The sequence below is a fragment of the Salminus brasiliensis genome, chromosome 6 (genome assembly GCF_030463535.1).
Source record: "Salminus brasiliensis chromosome 6, fSalBra1.hap2, whole genome shotgun sequence".
In the NCBI taxonomy this organism is placed as follows: Eukaryota; Metazoa; Chordata; class Actinopteri; order Characiformes; family Bryconidae; genus Salminus; species Salminus brasiliensis.
Window position 1 is genome coordinate 45,873,564 of NC_132883.1, and position 17,667 is coordinate 45,891,230.

At 44.2% G+C, this 17,667-nt stretch overlaps 2 protein-coding genes across 2 annotated transcripts in view; one reads left to right on the top strand and one right to left on the bottom strand.

The window, feature by feature from the left end:
• Positions 1 to 2,249: 2,249 nt before the first annotated feature.
• On the bottom strand, positions 2,250 to 12,539 carry ggt1a (gamma-glutamyltransferase 1a). Its single transcript, XM_072681172.1, has 13 exons — positions 12,508 to 12,539; positions 9,839 to 10,015; positions 8,833 to 8,963; positions 8,151 to 8,240; positions 7,232 to 7,424; positions 6,974 to 7,134; positions 6,048 to 6,197; positions 5,464 to 5,600; positions 4,538 to 4,725; positions 4,212 to 4,339; positions 3,619 to 3,731; positions 3,273 to 3,386; positions 2,250 to 2,396 (listed from the first exon to the last, which is right to left on the bottom strand). Exons 1-13 carry the CDS (start codon positions 12,537 to 12,539, stop codon positions 2,250 to 2,252), a joined length of 1,761 nt encoding a protein of 586 aa, XP_072537273.1.
• A 1,360-nt stretch (positions 12,540 to 13,899) lies between these two features.
• Positions 13,900 to 17,667, top strand: part of lrrc75ba (leucine rich repeat containing 75Ba) — a 38,188-nt gene continuing 34,420 nt past the window's right edge. The window contains exon 1 of the mRNA XM_072682591.1: positions 13,900 to 14,494. Coding sequence (XP_072538692.1) covers positions 14,219 to 14,494 — 276 coding nt within the window. The 5' untranslated portion in view covers positions 13,900 to 14,218. The remainder of the gene's footprint in view (positions 14,495 to 17,667) is intronic.

Below are 17,667 nucleotides of genomic sequence, written 5' to 3' on the forward strand. Positions count from 1 at the left end.
ACACTGAGGAGGCGGAGCTACAGTCTCTCATTAGGGTGAATATTAATAACTCTAAATGTAGGTATTGTGATATACACTGAGGAGGCGGAGCTACAGTCTCTCATTAGGGTGAATATTAATAACGCTCTAAATGTAGGTACTGTGATATACACTGAGGAGGCGGAGCTACAGTCTCTCATTAGGGTGAATATTAATAACGCTCTAAATGTAGGTATTGTGATATACACTGAGGAGGAGGAGCTACAGTCTCTCATTAGGGTGAATATTAATAACTCTAAATGTAGGTATTGTGATATACACTGAGGAGGAGGAGCTACAGTCTCTCATTAGGGTGAATATTAATAACGCTCTAAATGTAGGTATTGTGATATACACTGAGGAGGCGGAGCTACAGTCTCTCATTAGGGTGAATATTAATAACGCTCTAAATGTAGGTATTGTGATATACACTGAGGAGGAGGAGCTACAGTCTCTCATTAGGGTGAATATTAATAACTCTAAATGTAGGTATTGTGATATACACTGAGGAGGAGGAGCTACAGTCTCTCATTAGGGTGAATATTAATAACGCTCTAAATGTAGGTATTGTGATATACACTGAGGAGGCGGGGCTACAGTCTCTCATTAGGGTGAATATTAATAACTCTAAATGTAGATATTGTGATATACACTGAGGAGGCGGAGCTACAGTCTCTCAGGGTGAATATTAATAACGCTCTAAATGTAGGTATTGTGATATACACTGAGGAGGAGGAGCTATAGTCTCTCATTAGGGTGAATATTAATAACGCTCTAAATGTAGGTATTGTGATATACACTGAGGAGGCGGGGCTACAGTCTCTCATTAGGGTGAATATTAATAACTCTAAATGTAGATATTGTGATATACACTGAGGAGGCGGAGCTACAGTCTCTCATTAGGGTGAATATTAATAACTCTCTAAATGTAGATATTGTGATATACACTGAGGAGGCGGAGTTACAGTCTCTCATTAGGGTGAATATCAATAATGATCTAAATGTAGGTATTGTGATATACACTGAGGAGGAGGAGCTATAGTCTCTCATTAGGGTGAATATTAATAACGCTCTAAATGTAGGTATTGTGATATACACTGAGGAGGCGGAGCTACAGTCTCTCATTAGGGTGAATATTAATAACGCTCTAAATGTAGGTATTGTGATATACACTGAGGAGGCGGAGCTACAGTCTCTCATTAGGGTGAATATTAATAACGCTCTAAATGTAGGTATTGTGATATACACTGAGGAGGCGGAGCTACAGTCTCTCATTAGGATTCAGTGGAATGTTTCCCAGCGGTCTGTAAAGCTTGGTCAACCTCATAGCTTCAGGAAAACCCTTTTGTAGGAGGAGCCTGGAGGGAACAGTTGGGCTCAAACACACGACAGCTGCTTGTTGACAATGAGGCAAAGGCCTTGGTTGATGGACTGACTCCAGTTCTACCAGTGTCAACCAATAAACCTTGACGATGTTTTGGAAATGAAGTACAGTGATGACGGATGGCAGGTCATGTGTAACTGGTTTCATGTGAAAAAACACCTAATCCTGTCCAGTTTATTTAACTGGAGAACCCTCATTGTATTTTACATCCGCTCCAGGTAACAAATCATGGCAGTCATTGTGATTGTAATTACCTGCATACGTATCTTTCATTTGTACTGTACCATTTTTTCCAGTGTTCCCCGTTAAAGAGATCATCAGCACACAAACGTTTTAACCCCTGATTTTTGCATTAATTGTGCGTCATATTTACAGAAATTAAGACTTTACGCTGCTTTCGAGATGTTCTTTTAATTTGATGAAATTCCTGTGGTTAAATTCTTGTCTTTTGTTACAGCTTATTTCCAGAGAGAGGTCAGTTACAGCAGTGTGCCCCTCCCTCAGTGTCTGTGAGGGTTCCTGACGTCAGGAACCTCCAAACTGGACGCTCCAGTAATGTGTCCCCACCACAGGACAAACAACCCACTGACAGAGCATCACTCACGCTTCTTCACAAAATAACACACACGTTAATCAATCACTTTGGCCAAAATCACCAAAAATACTGCCGAACCAGTCAGGATAGAGTAGGCAATCTGTTCTCCATCAAAAATAAATATAAAATAAATTAAAAAAGAAGCTCCTTCCGGATCAGAAGGTGGTTCTTCTCAGCAGACTGTCCCTGCGTCTGAGCTGAAGCTGTAGATGGAAGCTCCAGTGAGGAGTGAGAAGAGAGGTAAGCTTTGGGTCAGTACCCTGCAGGATAGCCTCCTTTCCTGGGATCGGACTCGGCGCAGAGTCGCTCCCCCTGCCGCACGACTGCCTGCACCACCGCACCGGGAGTCCTGAGGAACTCCGTTATGTGATTTTTCTGCGCTAAGCCTTCGAGTACACGCTGCAGAAAGTCCAGACAGTCACATGGTTAGGTAATCAATAGAAGTGATCAGATAAAGGATTAGTATTAGCATGATAAATGGATACCCACAAATATGTTTATTAAGAGTTCTTGAAGAACTGCCTAATTCTGCCATATGAGAACAGTCTCCCAACAGAGGGCAAGGAAACACCCAGAGAGCATCACACTGAACAACAGAGAGAGATCAAAGAGCCAGAGAGCATCACACTGAACAACAGAGAGAGATCAAAGAGCCAGAGAGCATCACACTGAACAACAGAGGAAGATCAAAGAGCCAGAGAGCATCACACTGAACAACAGAGAGAGATCAAAGAGCCAGAGAGCATCACACTGAACAACAGAGGAAGATCAAGGAGCCAGAGAGCATCACACTGAACAACAGAGAGAGATCAAAGAGCCAGAGAGCATCACACTGAACAACAGAGGGAGATCAAACACCTAAAGAGCATCACACTGAACAACAGAGAGATCAAACAGCCAGAGAGCATCACATGGAACAGCTGAGGGAGATCAAACAGCCAGAGAGCATCACACTGAACAACAGAGAGAGATCAAAGAGCCAGAGAGCATCACACTGAACAGCAGAGAGATCAAACAGCCAGAGAGCATCACACTGAACAACAGAGGGAGATCAAACAGCCAGAGAGCATCACACGGAACAACAGAGGGAGATCAAACAGCCAGAGAGCATCACACTGAACAGCAGAGAGAGATCAGAGAGCATCACACTGAACAACAGAGGGATCAAACAGCAAGAGAGCATCACACTGAACAACAGAGAGAGAGATCAAAAAGCCAGAGGGCATCACACTGAACGACAGATGTACTGTAGGAGAGGTCGGTTTTAAGGCTCGCCTGTTCAAAGTTCTGCTCTACGACGGTCTTGTTGGGGTTGAGCTGATTGTGAACTCTGGGTTCGGTCACAGCTTTCTTCAGGTCGTAATTAAAGAAGAGAGAGTTTAGGATCACCTGGAGTGAAGAAGAGTGAAGAGTTTAAAAAAAAAACATAAACAAAGAACAGAAGCATCAACTGGAAGGATAAACAATCCATTATATCAGGAGAATTATGCAAATGTGCGGTCTTGTTTATGAAAATTACCTGTTTTAATTGCATTACATTTGCATGTGCTAATTGTGCTAATTATTAAAACCTATTAAAACATTGCTGCACGTGTTTCAGGTAAAACCTGTGCATGGTTACCAGAGCTGTTGCCGTAGTGATCTTTGTCCCACCAGAAGCTCCAACAACCATTTTGACTTTGTTGTGTTTGTCAAAAATTATAGTCGGGCACATCGACGAGAGAGGCCTTTTACCTGGTCAAAAAATAAATACATAAAGGTCTCTCATTTCTTTGGATGTTGCAGAATTCTTTAAATCTGGAGCTTTTGTTTGATCTTCTGAACAGTTTTTTTAGTAAATATATAGAACACAAATCTGTTTGTCCAAACTGATGCATGCAGTGCACGGATAATCCACCAGAAACAATGTGATACTTTCTTTTCATGTAATTCATTGTTATTTCTTAATTTATTATTGTATTGTTTAATACATAAGATAAATAATTATTCAATTATCACAGGTGTTGAGATCTCAAAAACTCAAATACATCCCAATTATGCTACACTTTGCTTTAAAGCTGTTTCAATGCAATTTTGGCATATAAAATTAAATTTACACAGACATTGAAAATCAAACACTCTTATTTGTCCCAAGCCAACAGACAAACATCACAAAGAAAATAAATCTACAATTGATATCATTATAAATGATCAACAAATGCTGAAATCTGATACCTGGTTGAATGAAGTTATTGGGAGATGGAGGGATTCCAAATCCATTGGTGATGAACGGGGAGCTGAAATCATCCATCTCGTCGTTGAAGATGATACCAGTGGAACGTGACATCACCTTAGAGCCAAAGCTGCAGGAAACCCAGCGAGACGTGATCTTTAGAACCCAGTCTAGATTATCATCATCAGTCTGATTACTGTAATACTGAAGGCTATATCAGAATCATCCAGAACCCGGTCCGACTTCAGCCCCTCACTCAACATTTCACACAGGAAACAATCCACAGGCCTGTCTAATAGATGAACTGGCCTCTCCCACCCTGTCTTACTATAGGTTGATGGTGCTGGTAGCAGCTACTGCGCTCCCGTCCTCAGCGATGACGGACAGGTGTGCCGTTCCGTGATTCTCAGGGACGAAGTATTCGGGCTCGTAGTAGTTGTCGGGATGCGTGGTGTCATCAGTGATCTTACTGCGGATGTTGTCGGCGAAGTAGTCTGAGGTCATGTTGTGGATGAGCTGCAGAGGGATGGAGAAATGAGAGACCTTGTGAAAGCACGGAGCTCTGCTCCCAACGTTTTAGGGGGGGTGTGAGGATTTGATTGCTTGCTTTCAGGAACATGAGCTAGTGAGAGTTAGAGAGGTCAGGACGTTGGATGATCATCACGTGTCTCCTGTGTGAGAATAACTAAACATATCTGATTTCCTCAGATTCTGCCTCAGACCACCTTACACTGCTTCCTAAATGTTTATACAATGCTTGGACAAAAGTATTGGGACGCCTGCTCATTCACTTTCTTCTGCAATCAAGGGTATTAAGAGAGCGGATGCTGCTTCTGTTGGAGTAACTGTCTCTACTGTCCAGAGAAGAAGACTTTCTACTAGATTCTGGAAGAGGAGCATTGCTGTGAGGATTTGATTGCATTCAACTGCCACCCCACCCCATCATTCCCAACTCATCCCATCCAAAAGTACTGGATGGAGCTTCTCCACCATCATTCCAGAGAACACAGTTCTTCCACTGCTCCACAGCTCCTCAATGCTAGGGGGCTTTATACCCCTCTAGCCCACGCCTGGCATTATTAGGCAGCATGGAGCCGATAGGGTCATGATGTTGATCTGCTCCAGAGAGTCCTATTCTATTGGCAGTACTTCTCTATAAATTCTCTCTAAAGGAGCTGAACTCATTTATTCGAAAGAGTGTCCACAAATATTTGGACATGTAGTGAAGCCTGTTGTCCAAGCTGGTGGACTCACGTCAGTGATGTTGAGGTAGCGCGGGTCTCCGAGCCTGCTCCTCTTGGCGTAGGCAAAGCGGAAGGCTTCAACGATGCGGTGATAGGTCAGCGTCTTTCTCTCCGCTGTCGACACACTTCTGTCTGAGAAATTGTAGCCTGGAAAGAGACAACAGCACGTCAGCACCATCACCTGCTGAACCGCAGTTCCACGGGAAAGTTCACTGGGAAGTCCTAAGATGTTGTCTGGTAGGCTGGGCATGCATGTGAGATTCAGGGAATTGCAGGAAGTTGCTTAATGAAATACGGTTTGTGGATTATTGCTTAATGATAATAAGGTCAGGTCTCGGCATGCCTCTTCATTCCATCTCTGAGACACACTCAGGTCTCCTCGACTCTGATATCTAAATCCCACAGCTAATTAAGCTAATAAGGGACAAGTGGCTAATAAATTAGCCAAGCTAGCATAATCACAGAGAAGATGTGAGTGCTTAACACTTGAACTTTTTGATAAAGGCCTACTGCTTTCTTCTGAGGCACTTCAGAAATAAATCACACACACACACACACACACACACACACACACTTAAGCACACAGTCACTCACCGTCCACGATGTTGAGTATTAACGCTAGCACAGGGCCGCTGGATGGGGCGTCAGGGACATGCACTGTGTACTCCCCAACATTTAACCTCAGTGGACTTTCGTTCAGCACTGGCTGATAGTCCAGCAGGTCTTCTAGTGTTATAATGCCACCTGGATTCCCAAAACATCATCAGGTTCAGATCAGCACACTGCTACCAGTGTTGGTGGTCAGCAACGACTGTAGAAAACATGGACAGCGCAAGGTGTGTAGCTCCGCCCATCCCCATATGTTAAAATGACAAAACAGCCCGTCCATTTTCCAATCTCATTTCCCTCCGTTCCGGGGTCTCCAGATTCCAGCAGTTAGTCTCCCTGTGCTGAAATCGGCCCATTTTTAAAATTCCCCCAGAAATCAGGTTTGAACCCTTACTTTGTTCTATCGTAAGAAGGCGGGGCTACACTTAGGAATGCAGTGATTGACAGACAGTCAGGCTTGGCTGGAAGAGGCCGGTCGTCTGCCGCAGGACCTGCATGGCGTCCTCTTTGTTCAGTACATGGAGGAGCTGAGCTGTATAGGAAGTGCCGGAGCGTCCACTTTCTGGACAAACTGGGAATGCAGGGGGAAATCTGCAGTGGAAGCTCAGTGAAGGCGGTCTGAGACACCTGAGCTTGGTCTGGGAGAAGGGGGCAGGTCTACCAAATGAGTAGGAGAGTCTGGCTCCGCCTCTGCCTCTATTTTCTAGTTGCAAATCTGACAACACAGCGGACAGTTTTGGCTTCATTTCTACAGAACGGCGTCCATGTTTTCTGCAGTCACTGGTGGTTAGCATCAGTGCTGCAGTGTTGGTAGCATTACACTAGCATAAGCAGGGTGATCTATGTGTTACAGACAATTTTATAATCAGTGTAATTATAAACAGACTGAAACATTAGAAATATGAATTGACCTGCAGCCTGGATGTCGTCCACTATGGTCTCGGCCATGGAGCCATTGTAAAACACATCTGGTCCTTCCTCAGCTATCCTCTCGTAGGTGTCGGCTAGTTTGGGGAACCTGATAATGTCATTTTCCTTTAGGATGTTCTGGTCCGAATCACAGAATACTTCACTGGAACACAGGAGAGAAAGGAAAGAGGAGGAAATGCAACTCCAGGTTAATATCTACGGGTTCAGAATGGAAAAATAACCAGTACACAGGTTCTTACCACAGCGCCACATCCCCCTGGATGGACTCCTTGTTTTTCTCGATGGCATTAGCGAGCGCCCTGCCGATAGGAAAGCCTTTGCGTGCCAGTTCTATACTGGGCTCAAACAGCTCCTTCCAGGGCAGACGCCCGTGCCGACGGTGAGCCATCTCATAGCCACGGATCTCACCGGGGATAGCAATGGACAGCCCCCCTGTAAATTCACACAATTTTAGAGTTTTTAATTACCATCACCAGTTTTATATGGAATGATGATGATGATGATGATGATGATGGTAAAATAGTGGAGAATCTCAGCTAATGCAGTTCTCTTTAGGGACTACTTTCTGTAGCTGCACTACACCCTGCAGCATGTATCCCTCCACCATTTTAATGATCTGGTTCTAAAAGCAGGTTCTAGAGCCGAACTCTTCTCAGAACTCTGGTAGAACCGTGTCTCAGGCATCAGGCAGCGTCTTCATCACCATTAGGTGAAGAACTTTCTGTGAGGAGCTTTTATTAGAGCTTCAGACGTCTGCTTCCCTTCACCTCCACTGTAGAACCACAGCTCTGACTGGGGGAGCTTATCTAGAACCTCCACTGTAGAACTCCAGCTCTGACTGGGGGAGCTTATCTAGAACCTCCACTGTAGAACTCCAGCTCTGACTGGAGGAGCTTATCTAGAACCTCCACTGTAGAACTTCAGCTCTGACTGGGGGAGCTTATCTAGAAACGAATGCTTCACACCAAACCCCCAAACCCCCCAACTCTGACTGTCCTGGTCTATTAGTACTAGTATTAGAAGGGGTGTCCACATATTTTAGACATCCGTATCTATAAGGACAGTGTGGTTCAGAAAACTCCACCATCTAAAGTAAGCAGTGTTATTGGCAGCGTTCGCTTCTCTGACCTTTATGGTGTGTGTCTGACTGCAAGGTACCTTTTCGGGACAGCTGTGTGTTATTGCCGAACATGTCCTCTGTGGCGTTCATTGGAGCAGTTTCCCTCGCATCAATGGTCTCCACCTTCCCTAAGAGAAAAAGCATGTGCTGCATCTGTCACACACTCACGCTGCGATGTGAAGGTTACATCTTACCTATATTTATTAATATTTATCATTTGAATTGATTTATTTTTATTATGAGGTTTACAGTGTAAGATGAAACCTAATTTAAATATGATTCAGAATTAACAGCTAATCCATCCTGAACAAATACAGAGAGCAGCAAGAGACGCTCTTATTTCTTTATTAATTAATTTTCTGTCCTGGATTGGAAATAAAACAACTTGCTGCTTTCTTGTGTTTTAAACTCCATAATTCTTAAACCTTTAAGATAATAATGAGATGATGCTTAAACATGGACTCATTAAATGTGAAGGTCATGTTAAGGCCACACCCACTTTTGGTCCAAATCCACATAAAGAAACAGATCATTTGGGCACTAAACAGATGCAGATATGAATGCAGATAAAGGCACTGTGCTGCACCCCCGGCTTACAGCAATAAACAGATTAACAGAAGACGCAGATGTAAATAATTAAACTAGCTGGCAGGAAATGCCAAAGGAGCTGTAGATTATTCAGTGGAAAATGTTGGAATGGGTGTGGTAACACTGGCCCACCTGTGGAGGCGTTGTATATGGTGAAGAAAAGCCCTCCTCCAATCCCCATACTGTGAGCATTCAGCAGCCCCACACACAGCAGAGCTGCTATCGAGGCGTCAACTGCAGAGCCATTGCGCTTCAGGACGTCCCTGAGTGGAACACAAGAACCCTTATGCAGTACATGTGGAGCTCACTGATAATCCTAATTCTCCATAATGCATTACACAAAATATAACGTTCTAATACAGATTCACCTATATTCTGCATGTTTAAACAAGGAGGACGTGACCAAGCGTTCACCTTCAGAGAGGGGGTTTGGTGGGTTTGGTGTGAAGCACTCGGTTCTAGATAAGCTCCCCCAGTCAGAGCTGGAGTTCTACAGTGGAGGTTCTAGATAACTCCCCCAGTCAGAGCTGGAGTTCTACAGTGGAGGTTCTAGATAAGCTCCCCCAGTCAGAGCTGGAGTTCTACAGTGGAGGTTCTAGATAAGCTCCCCCAGTCAGAGCTGTGGTTCTACAGTGGAGGTGAAGGGAAGCAGACGTCTGAAGCTCTAATAAAAGCTCCTCACAGAAGGTTCTTCACCTAATGGTGATGAAGACGCTGCCTGATGCCTGAGACACGGTTCTACCAGAGTTCTGAGAAGAGTTCGGCTCTAGAACCTGCTTTTAGAACCATATCATTAAAATGGTGGAGGGATACATGCTGCAGGGTGTAGTGCAGCTACAGAAAGTAGTCCCTAAAGAAAACTGCATTAGTTCAGATTCTCTATTCACTATTTTACCTTCATCATCATCATCATCATCATCCATATAAAACTCAGAAGACTCGTGTAGCTGCACTGGTGGGTTTGGATAGGAGATAAATTATGGGCTGTATCTGTGTTGTTGTAGTCATGGCGACTGACACCTGCTTCCATTCACCTCCACTGTAGAGAGATCAGAGTGGGTCAGTTTCTCTACAGTGAAGCTCAGATTCACACCGGACCCTCTGACTCGGACTCAGCGAAGTGTGTTGGTTTTCCTACCTTCCAATCTCAGAGCACTTCCCAGCATCAGCTGCTACAGCTGCTTTGGAGTAGAAATGGTCAGAGGGGCTGGGGGGCCTTTTGTTGCCCACCCCCAGAAACACAGCCATAAAAAAGCCCAATGCAGCCACCAGCAGGAGCACCAGCCCAGCAACAAGGGACTTCTTGACCATGTTCCTGCTCAGACAGATGGAGGAAAGGGGAGATCAGAGTTTACCATCATTTGTTCTCAGTCAGGAGAGTCAGGTTCTCAGAGAGAGCAGAACACACACCGGTAATAAACACAGCCTATACAAAATAACACGGCCCAATACAGTCAGCAGACTATCACTGCCAGATCACTGTTAGTTTAGACAACAACAATGTCTATATTTAGGTTTTCTTAATATGAAGAATATTTATATATATAAAATAACATTTCTTCCAAACAGCGGCTAAAAACAGCAGGAAAAATAAACTTTCAATGGAAGTCAATGTAAATAGATGTTATTTCAAGTTATTGCAAGAATCATTTGATGTCAAGATATGAAAATCATAAAAATATATATTAAAAATGTACGGATGTATGGAAAGTTTTATATGAATTATTATAGGAAAGCTGTTTTAATTATTATTATTTTTAAGGACCAAAGGTCAACCTTTTCAGTGTACACACTGGTCTTGTTTATGATCTATGGAGGCATTCAGAACTTCAGAAGTGTTGACCAATGATGCTCTCAAAGCGTCCTGGTTCAATTAATTCATTTAATCTTATTGATCATAATACCGATATTTCATCTCATCACTCCAGCTGGGTGGACTAAGACGCTCCACTGAGGTCCTAGCAGACAGTTCCTAAGTGGTCTTTGGGTCTAATTCTTGTTTAGTCCCACTTTTACTAGAGTAAGGCACCCTTCTCCACTCCGGCTGCCCGTTACACGCCGAGACTGCCCACATTATTCTCAAATCTACAGTCCTGCTGTCTGTGATCAATCAAATGCCTGGCAAAGAAGGGAGAGTCGGGATGAAAGTCAATGAGGAGATTCCAATGCAGGTCACATAACGTCTGACGGCTCGAGAGAACAATGACTTGGCTGTGTCTGAACCCGAGGCAGCACCACGGCCCATCAGTTCCTACCTTGTCAGGCCTTCCTCACCTGGAGTAAAACGATGCCGCCTTGGCTCGGCGCTTGGCTCGGGACGGGGTGTCCGCTCCCAGTGGAACGGAGGCTAAACTGATTTCACATACGTTCCCTGAGTTAATTAAACTCTACTCTGAGGGGCTGAGAACCGGCCCAGCGTGGTCTGGGAGAGCGCTGGAGGATCAGGCAGGTGAGACACGGTCAGACTCAGGTTAAATACGGGTTATTAAAGCCAAGCCCTTCCCTAAGCCCACTCCAACATGTCATCAGGGAGGAAACGACCGGTCTCATTCTTAGTCATTCTGAAATCAGACTCAGACATGTGCTTTCCTTAAGACGCCTTAAGACTCGTCACACATGACGTCAGACAAATGTGTAGAACATGATCATGACTGACCTCAGAATTAAAACACAGCTTATCTTTTTGAATATGCTGTCTGATATCATCATATCTGTAAAATAATGGCTTATTTTCAGTCTTTTGGACTGAATGTTTTTCATTATTTTGACTAAATATGTCCAAGCAATGGTTTATTTTTTCGGAATTTATTGAAAATTGAACACTGAATGTGTAGAAATAAATGTTTAGTTTAAAAAGTAGAAACTCTTCTTTCGTTTTAAGATTTTGACTGAACATTTCCAAACAAATTGTAGGATTTTACTTGAAAATGTTCAAATAACATCACATTTTCTTTACGATTTCCTCTTAATAAGTAGAAATTCTGGTTTATTTTCACTGAATGTTGAATTAATGGCTTATTGCCTCAGGTTTCCACTGAATCCATTGAAACAGGGTCTTATTTTCTGAAGATTCTGACTGAATAAAACAGAACAGTGTATTTCGGCACCCACGGCCAACAAATACAACCAAAATAATCATAAATACACTTAACATAACTTTAATGTCTCAGTCTAGCTTAATCTAGTCTTGATGGCTCTCTGAGACCTTAGACCTTAGACCTGAGATATTACACAGATTCTATATTTCCTAAACACTGTTCCATCAGGCCATGTCCTGAACCTGGACCTTCATGTTTACTCTAATGTTATAGAGTTAAGACGGTCATTCATCCTCACTGCTGGATCAAACTTCATTCATTTCCACACCTAATTAATATGCATGGGCTGCCGTTCATGTAGAAAACAAGCAAACCAGCAGCATGAGTAAGAGCGGTGAGGGAAGAATCACTGGGAGTATTTCAGAGCCTTCTGACAGACCCAGTTGGAGTCAAAGACTCTTATATAAGAATATTTCAGTGAAATTAGGCGGTCAGACAGTCCCAGCACAGGCCCGGACACAAACAGTGACCTTATCAGTCTTCTGGTGCTCAGGCCTGACTCCTCACTCAGCTCAGTGAACTTCAGGGCCTAAATCTCAGCTTCAGAGAAGCTCGCCTCTCTTTACTTCACCAACACCCTCACATGTTCCTCAGCAGCCATGAGAACCTGCCAGGACTGACCTGAAGGTCTGAGGGCGAGAGTGTGTGTGTGTGTGTGTGTGTGTGTGTGTGTGTGTTTATATGTGGTGGGTGTTTATAATCACCATACCTGTCAGGAATCAATATGCTGATTATGGACATACTGTGACATTAATCACCTAACTAAACTTAAATGACTTTAAAATCCTAAAAAAGTAAAAACAGGCAGCAGGAGGAGCAGCAGGAGGAGCAGCAGGAGGAGCAGGGGGAGCAGGGGGAGCAGCAGGAGGAGCAGGAGCAGCAGGAGGAGCAGGAGGAGCAGCAGGAGGAGCAGGGGGAGCAGGGGGAGCAGCAGGAGGAGCAGGAGCAGCAGGAGGAGCAGGAGGAGCAGGAGCAGCAGGAGGAGCAGGGGGAGGCAGAGCACAGCAGCAGCTCCCCTGCCAGACTCCTTCCAGGTACTGTGGCTGTTGCTACAGCTGCTCGACAGATCTCTGCACTACGATTGGCTGGTAGTTTCCCGCCGCACGCGGTGATTGGCTCGTAATTTTCCACAGTCCTCTTGTGCTAGGATTGGCTGGACATCAGTAAGCCAATCGGCAGCCCAAATGGCAGAATACGGGCGGAGCCTTGGATTTATTCTGTTTCTGATTGGCTGTCCCCTCAGGAGAATGAAAATAGCCGACTGCATAAAAGTACAACAGCACGTAAGACTTTATATATTTATTTAAAATATTACAAAATATTTCCAATTCATTATTTAATATTAAATGTAATCATTATATGTAATTAATGATATATGCATTTGAGTCGAGTTATTGATTGAAACCTGTAAGTTAGGTATGCTAAACATGTCTTTATTTATTTGCTAATTTGTAAACATTTTTCAAAATGATAAGAAATATACAAATATACATATACATATATATATTTTATTATTATATTTATTTATTATTATTATATATTATATTATTATTTATATTATTATTGTATTTTTATTTTTATAATTTATATCATATTAATTATATTTATTTATATATATTACATTATTAAGACATTAAATTATTACTTAAATGCTTCCCAATGACTGAACAAGGATTTGAAAAATGTGAAATCACTTTATTGATTAATATATGAATATTGATCTGCACTCTGTATAGTTTTATACACATTTGTGCATATCTATCTATCTGTCTATCTATATATAGTGCATCTATATCTATAGTTTAAGTTAAGTTATATGTGCCATGTTTATCATATATTAATAAATTCATATTAGTTGTATTTATATTTATGGCCCAGTTCTGCTGTTTTTGCACAATGCTACATTTTGCAATGACATAAAACATTACTTTATCTTAATATCTATATGTTTATTAATAAGCATAAGCATAATAAGCTGAATATTTAGCTATTAAATAAATAATAATCTAATTATGTTCAGCTCAGACTGCTTCATTGGTGGAGGGGGCGTGGCCTGGCGCAGGCTAATTTAAATATAAATAACGGCGCTGATCGGAGCCTCAGAGCCGCTCACTGAATGTCAACTCAGCCGATGCTGCGACCACCACCACCACGACGACGACCACGATAATCTCAATAAAACAAACATTACCATGGTGGGTTACCTCAGTAATTTAACTGTAAGGTCCCCGGAGGCCCGTTAAAGCTGATTGTGTCGTGTTTTATTCGGACTCAGAAGAACAGCGATGTGAATAGCTAGCTAGCCGCGCTGAGTCCGTCCGTGGGGGAGAGCCGTTAGCCTGGGCGGTATCCCCTCAGTGTGGCGCCTGTTCGCGGACTGCTCGCTATTATATGTGAAAGAGGGTGAAAAATATGCAAACATGGGTTCTAGACTGAGCCGCCAAAGCAGTCTCGACAACGACGGGTTCTCGGCGAAGCGCCGGAGGCACCTGGACAGCACCGGGGAACGAGAGCGGAGCGGCAGTCGAGGCAGCGCCGACTTCATGCTGCTCAGACCGGACAGACTCCCGGGGATGCTCCGCCGGAGCGACCCGAGTCCCTACGCCAGGAGGGTGGCGTGGATCCGGGAGATCCAGCAGCTTCTGCGGCAGAAGAAGAGCGAGGAAGCCACGGAGGTGCTGAGGAGGCTGAGAAAGGTAGCATAGGGGGTTAGGCTCCCCGCTCTGTACTGCATCTCGTGTGGTTTGCAGTTGTAGTGGTTTATTTCAGTGAGTGTCTTTGTTGTTGGTGTTGGACAGCTGTGTGTTGATGATCTCACCTGCACTTTTATTGCATTACATTGCATTTCACTTCTGCGTTTGCATTCTGCACCACTAGTATGCCTTGTTGTTGTTGTTGTTGTTGTTGTCTGTGTGACTGCGAATGTTTCCCAGGCTGCACCAGCAGGAGTGGCACGGAGCAGGCTTTCTCTCCACGTACGCGTTCTGCCGTAGCGTGCCGTACCTCTCTGAGGTGCTGCAGTGTGTCACCTTGTTCAGGAGAACGTTCCAGCGCACCTGATTCATCCACAGGCTGGACAGACTGACGGGCAGTGAGGCTGACATGACAGACACTTAACACACACAAGTGACACACAAGGGGGGCAGGTCAGGAAGCCAGTGTGGACGCGAGTGTGTGAGTGTGTGTGTGTGTTTGCGTGGACATGGATGTAGATATTTCTGAGGACCAGATGTCACCACATGATAGATAAACAATGTCATTTTGATGATGTGGGGTCAACGGCGATCTACATTGTCCTAGCCCACCGGTGGTTCCTGGTTCCCCCCCTCCTCACTGATATAACTTAGGTAAACAGCTCAGCCAGTTTGCATTGCCTTCCATATAGTGACTGAATAGTAATGCCTTAGGCACGGAGCACAAGGGGTTTAGGAGTCCACTTGCCATAATTTATTTTATGTGAAGAAGGGCTGTATTTCTTAGCCTATTTACATAGGCTGAGCAAGGAGAGCAAGTAAACAAGCCTGTGCTTTCTGTGCAACTTCACAGATGGGATACTTACCTGGGAAACTGTGTTTTGATTGGCTGTTTTCTTTTGTACCTCCTTCAGTAAGTGTTATTTCAGCATTAATGGGCGAAGCTAAATTGCTGTAGACTGAAAAGGTCTAGATCTCTTCTCTCTGAACATGCCCCCAAAAACATAATTTTGTTGCTTTATAAACAAATTTATTAGCAAAACAGTAGAACCGGAGCTACATCCTCGTAACGTCCCGCTCTGTAGAGCTGGAGTGCAGTGGGCGGAGTGATACCGCTGACTGTGCTGAGGTGAAAGTAGTTCTGGTTCCGGTTCTGTTCGTGTTTATAGACTAAAGTCAGTCCCACCGTCTTCTAAACCACATCCATCTACCAGCCAATGAAGATCTGGAGGAGCTCTGAGAGACACGCTGAGAGATGAACAGGGGCGTGTCTACAGAGATAAGATTTGAAATCAATCTCCCAGTCCAGTGTTGGTGAGCAACATTAGCCTAGCGTCTTCCACTGTAAACTAAAGAAGCTCAAATCATATATCAAACATGTCTTGACTGATTAACTGTAGCTGGAGTCAGAGATCAATCATGGTACTCTGGTTTATCACAGAACTTCTCCTTCGAGGTTAGGGTTGCGTTAGGTGGAGCACAGGTGTGTGTACATGCAGACATACGGATCCACAAGGAAACACCAGTGACCTACACATTAGTGAGTGGAGAGGAAATGGATGTGACTTTATGTAATTGCTGTCGTGGCGCCACAGGTGATTTAACACCAAACAGAACGTTCTCAGAGCTTGCTACGCTGGCCCTCCTCCTCCTACTGTGTCTCATTTTGTGACTCATTTTGAGGATTGCTCACACTGCAATTGCATCCAGAAAGCTGCAACTGAGCCTTCAGTCTGACACATTGCATCTCTGCCGCTCGGAGCGTAAGCTCTCACTGCTGGCTCTCTGCTGGTCACATGGCGTTGGCGCAGAAAGTGAGCCCTACCAGTCCAAGCAGGGAAGAAATGCGTTTGCCCCCACACCACTGCCTGCTCTTCACTGCAGCACAGTAGACGGTCCAGTTGACCGCTCCAAGCTCTGCCCACTAACGTTCTTTCACAGCTACTATTATTTAAAGCTACTATTAATTAAAGCGTTATTAATATTCACCCTAATGAGAGACTGTAGCTCCGCCTCCTCAGTGTATATCACAGTACCTACATTTAGAGCGTTATTAATATACATTCATATATATATATATATATATATATACACGCAAGAGCAGCAAGTTTTGGGCTAAAATAGCAGAAACCGCTCTTGGACAGCCCTGCCCCCTTCAGTCCAGGTTTTACAGTAAATTTATCAGCAGCTATTCTTGGTGTTAAACCATAAAATACTGCTTAATTGTGCTGCATGCTTTCTGTGTTTCATCCAATTAATTATATCCTAAGGCAAAAAAACGCCCTGTATGCTTAGCTGCTTAGCACTTCAGTGGGTTAAGAAGAGGACGTTAGTTTCCCATTTCCAACTGTGGTGTTTTTCCCCTGAGCCACTTTGTGTTTTCATTCTGAGCCTTTACTGCCTTCGCTTTGCTCTCTTTATCACCAAACACCACGGTAATACATCTCTGACCTCGCAGCGCTTCGATCAGTTACTCTTCTTTTGGGCGGTTCTTCAGTTTTCCTGGCAGTCCAGAAAACGCTCTGACCACCTGCGTAATGTGATGATGCTTCTCCATGCACTATAAAAACATCTCCCACCAGCCAGGAAGGTGGTCTCTGCGGTGTCTGGCACCAAGACATTCCAGCAGATGTAAGTCTTGTAAGGTGGGAGGTGGAGCCGCTGTGAATCGAACTTGTTCCAGCGCCTCCCACAGGTAAATGGAGCACACACACCCAGCCGTTCCCCGTGATGGAAAAGAAAGCGGGATTCATTAGACGAGACCACCTTCTTCACTCCCTCCGAGGTCCAGTTCTAACGCTGGCATGTCCTTTTTAGACAGGATAGCCTTCTTGCACATCGTTGAGTCCCGGTTGCCTTGGGTTGGTTGCCACCACCGTCAGTACTCACCTCTGCTGACCAGGATATCTTTGCCCTGCTGGCCAGGGCTTTCCATTCCCTCCTCTCTCACTTTGTCTATCTCTCCTTTGCAGTCTCTCTGTCTTTCTGCTCCTGTTTGGTCACCCCCCTCCATCCCCCCCCGCCCTCCATCCACACACAGAGCTGCAGTTAATTACTTTGAGGATTTGACAGCTCATGGCAGAGAGCAGTGTGTGTAATCAACCTACAGTGAGGCTGCGGCGTGTCTGCTCAGAGACCGCCGTACCACAGGAGACCCGTTCCAGCAATATTCTGTG

Excerpts from the sequence above, each read along its gene's own strand:
- ggt1a (XM_072681172.1), bottom strand. The coding sequence starts at position 12,539 with ATGTCCATAATCAGCATATTGATTCCTGACAG. Across the intron at positions 7,425-8,150 it reads CACACAGCTGTCCCGAAAAG|GGGGGCTGTCCATTGCTATC; the intron begins GTACCTTGCAGT and ends GTGAATTTACAG. Across the intron at positions 5,601-6,047 it reads AATACTCAACATCGTGGACG|GCTACAATTTCTCAGACAGA; the intron begins GTGAGTGACTGT and ends GTCTCTTTCCAG.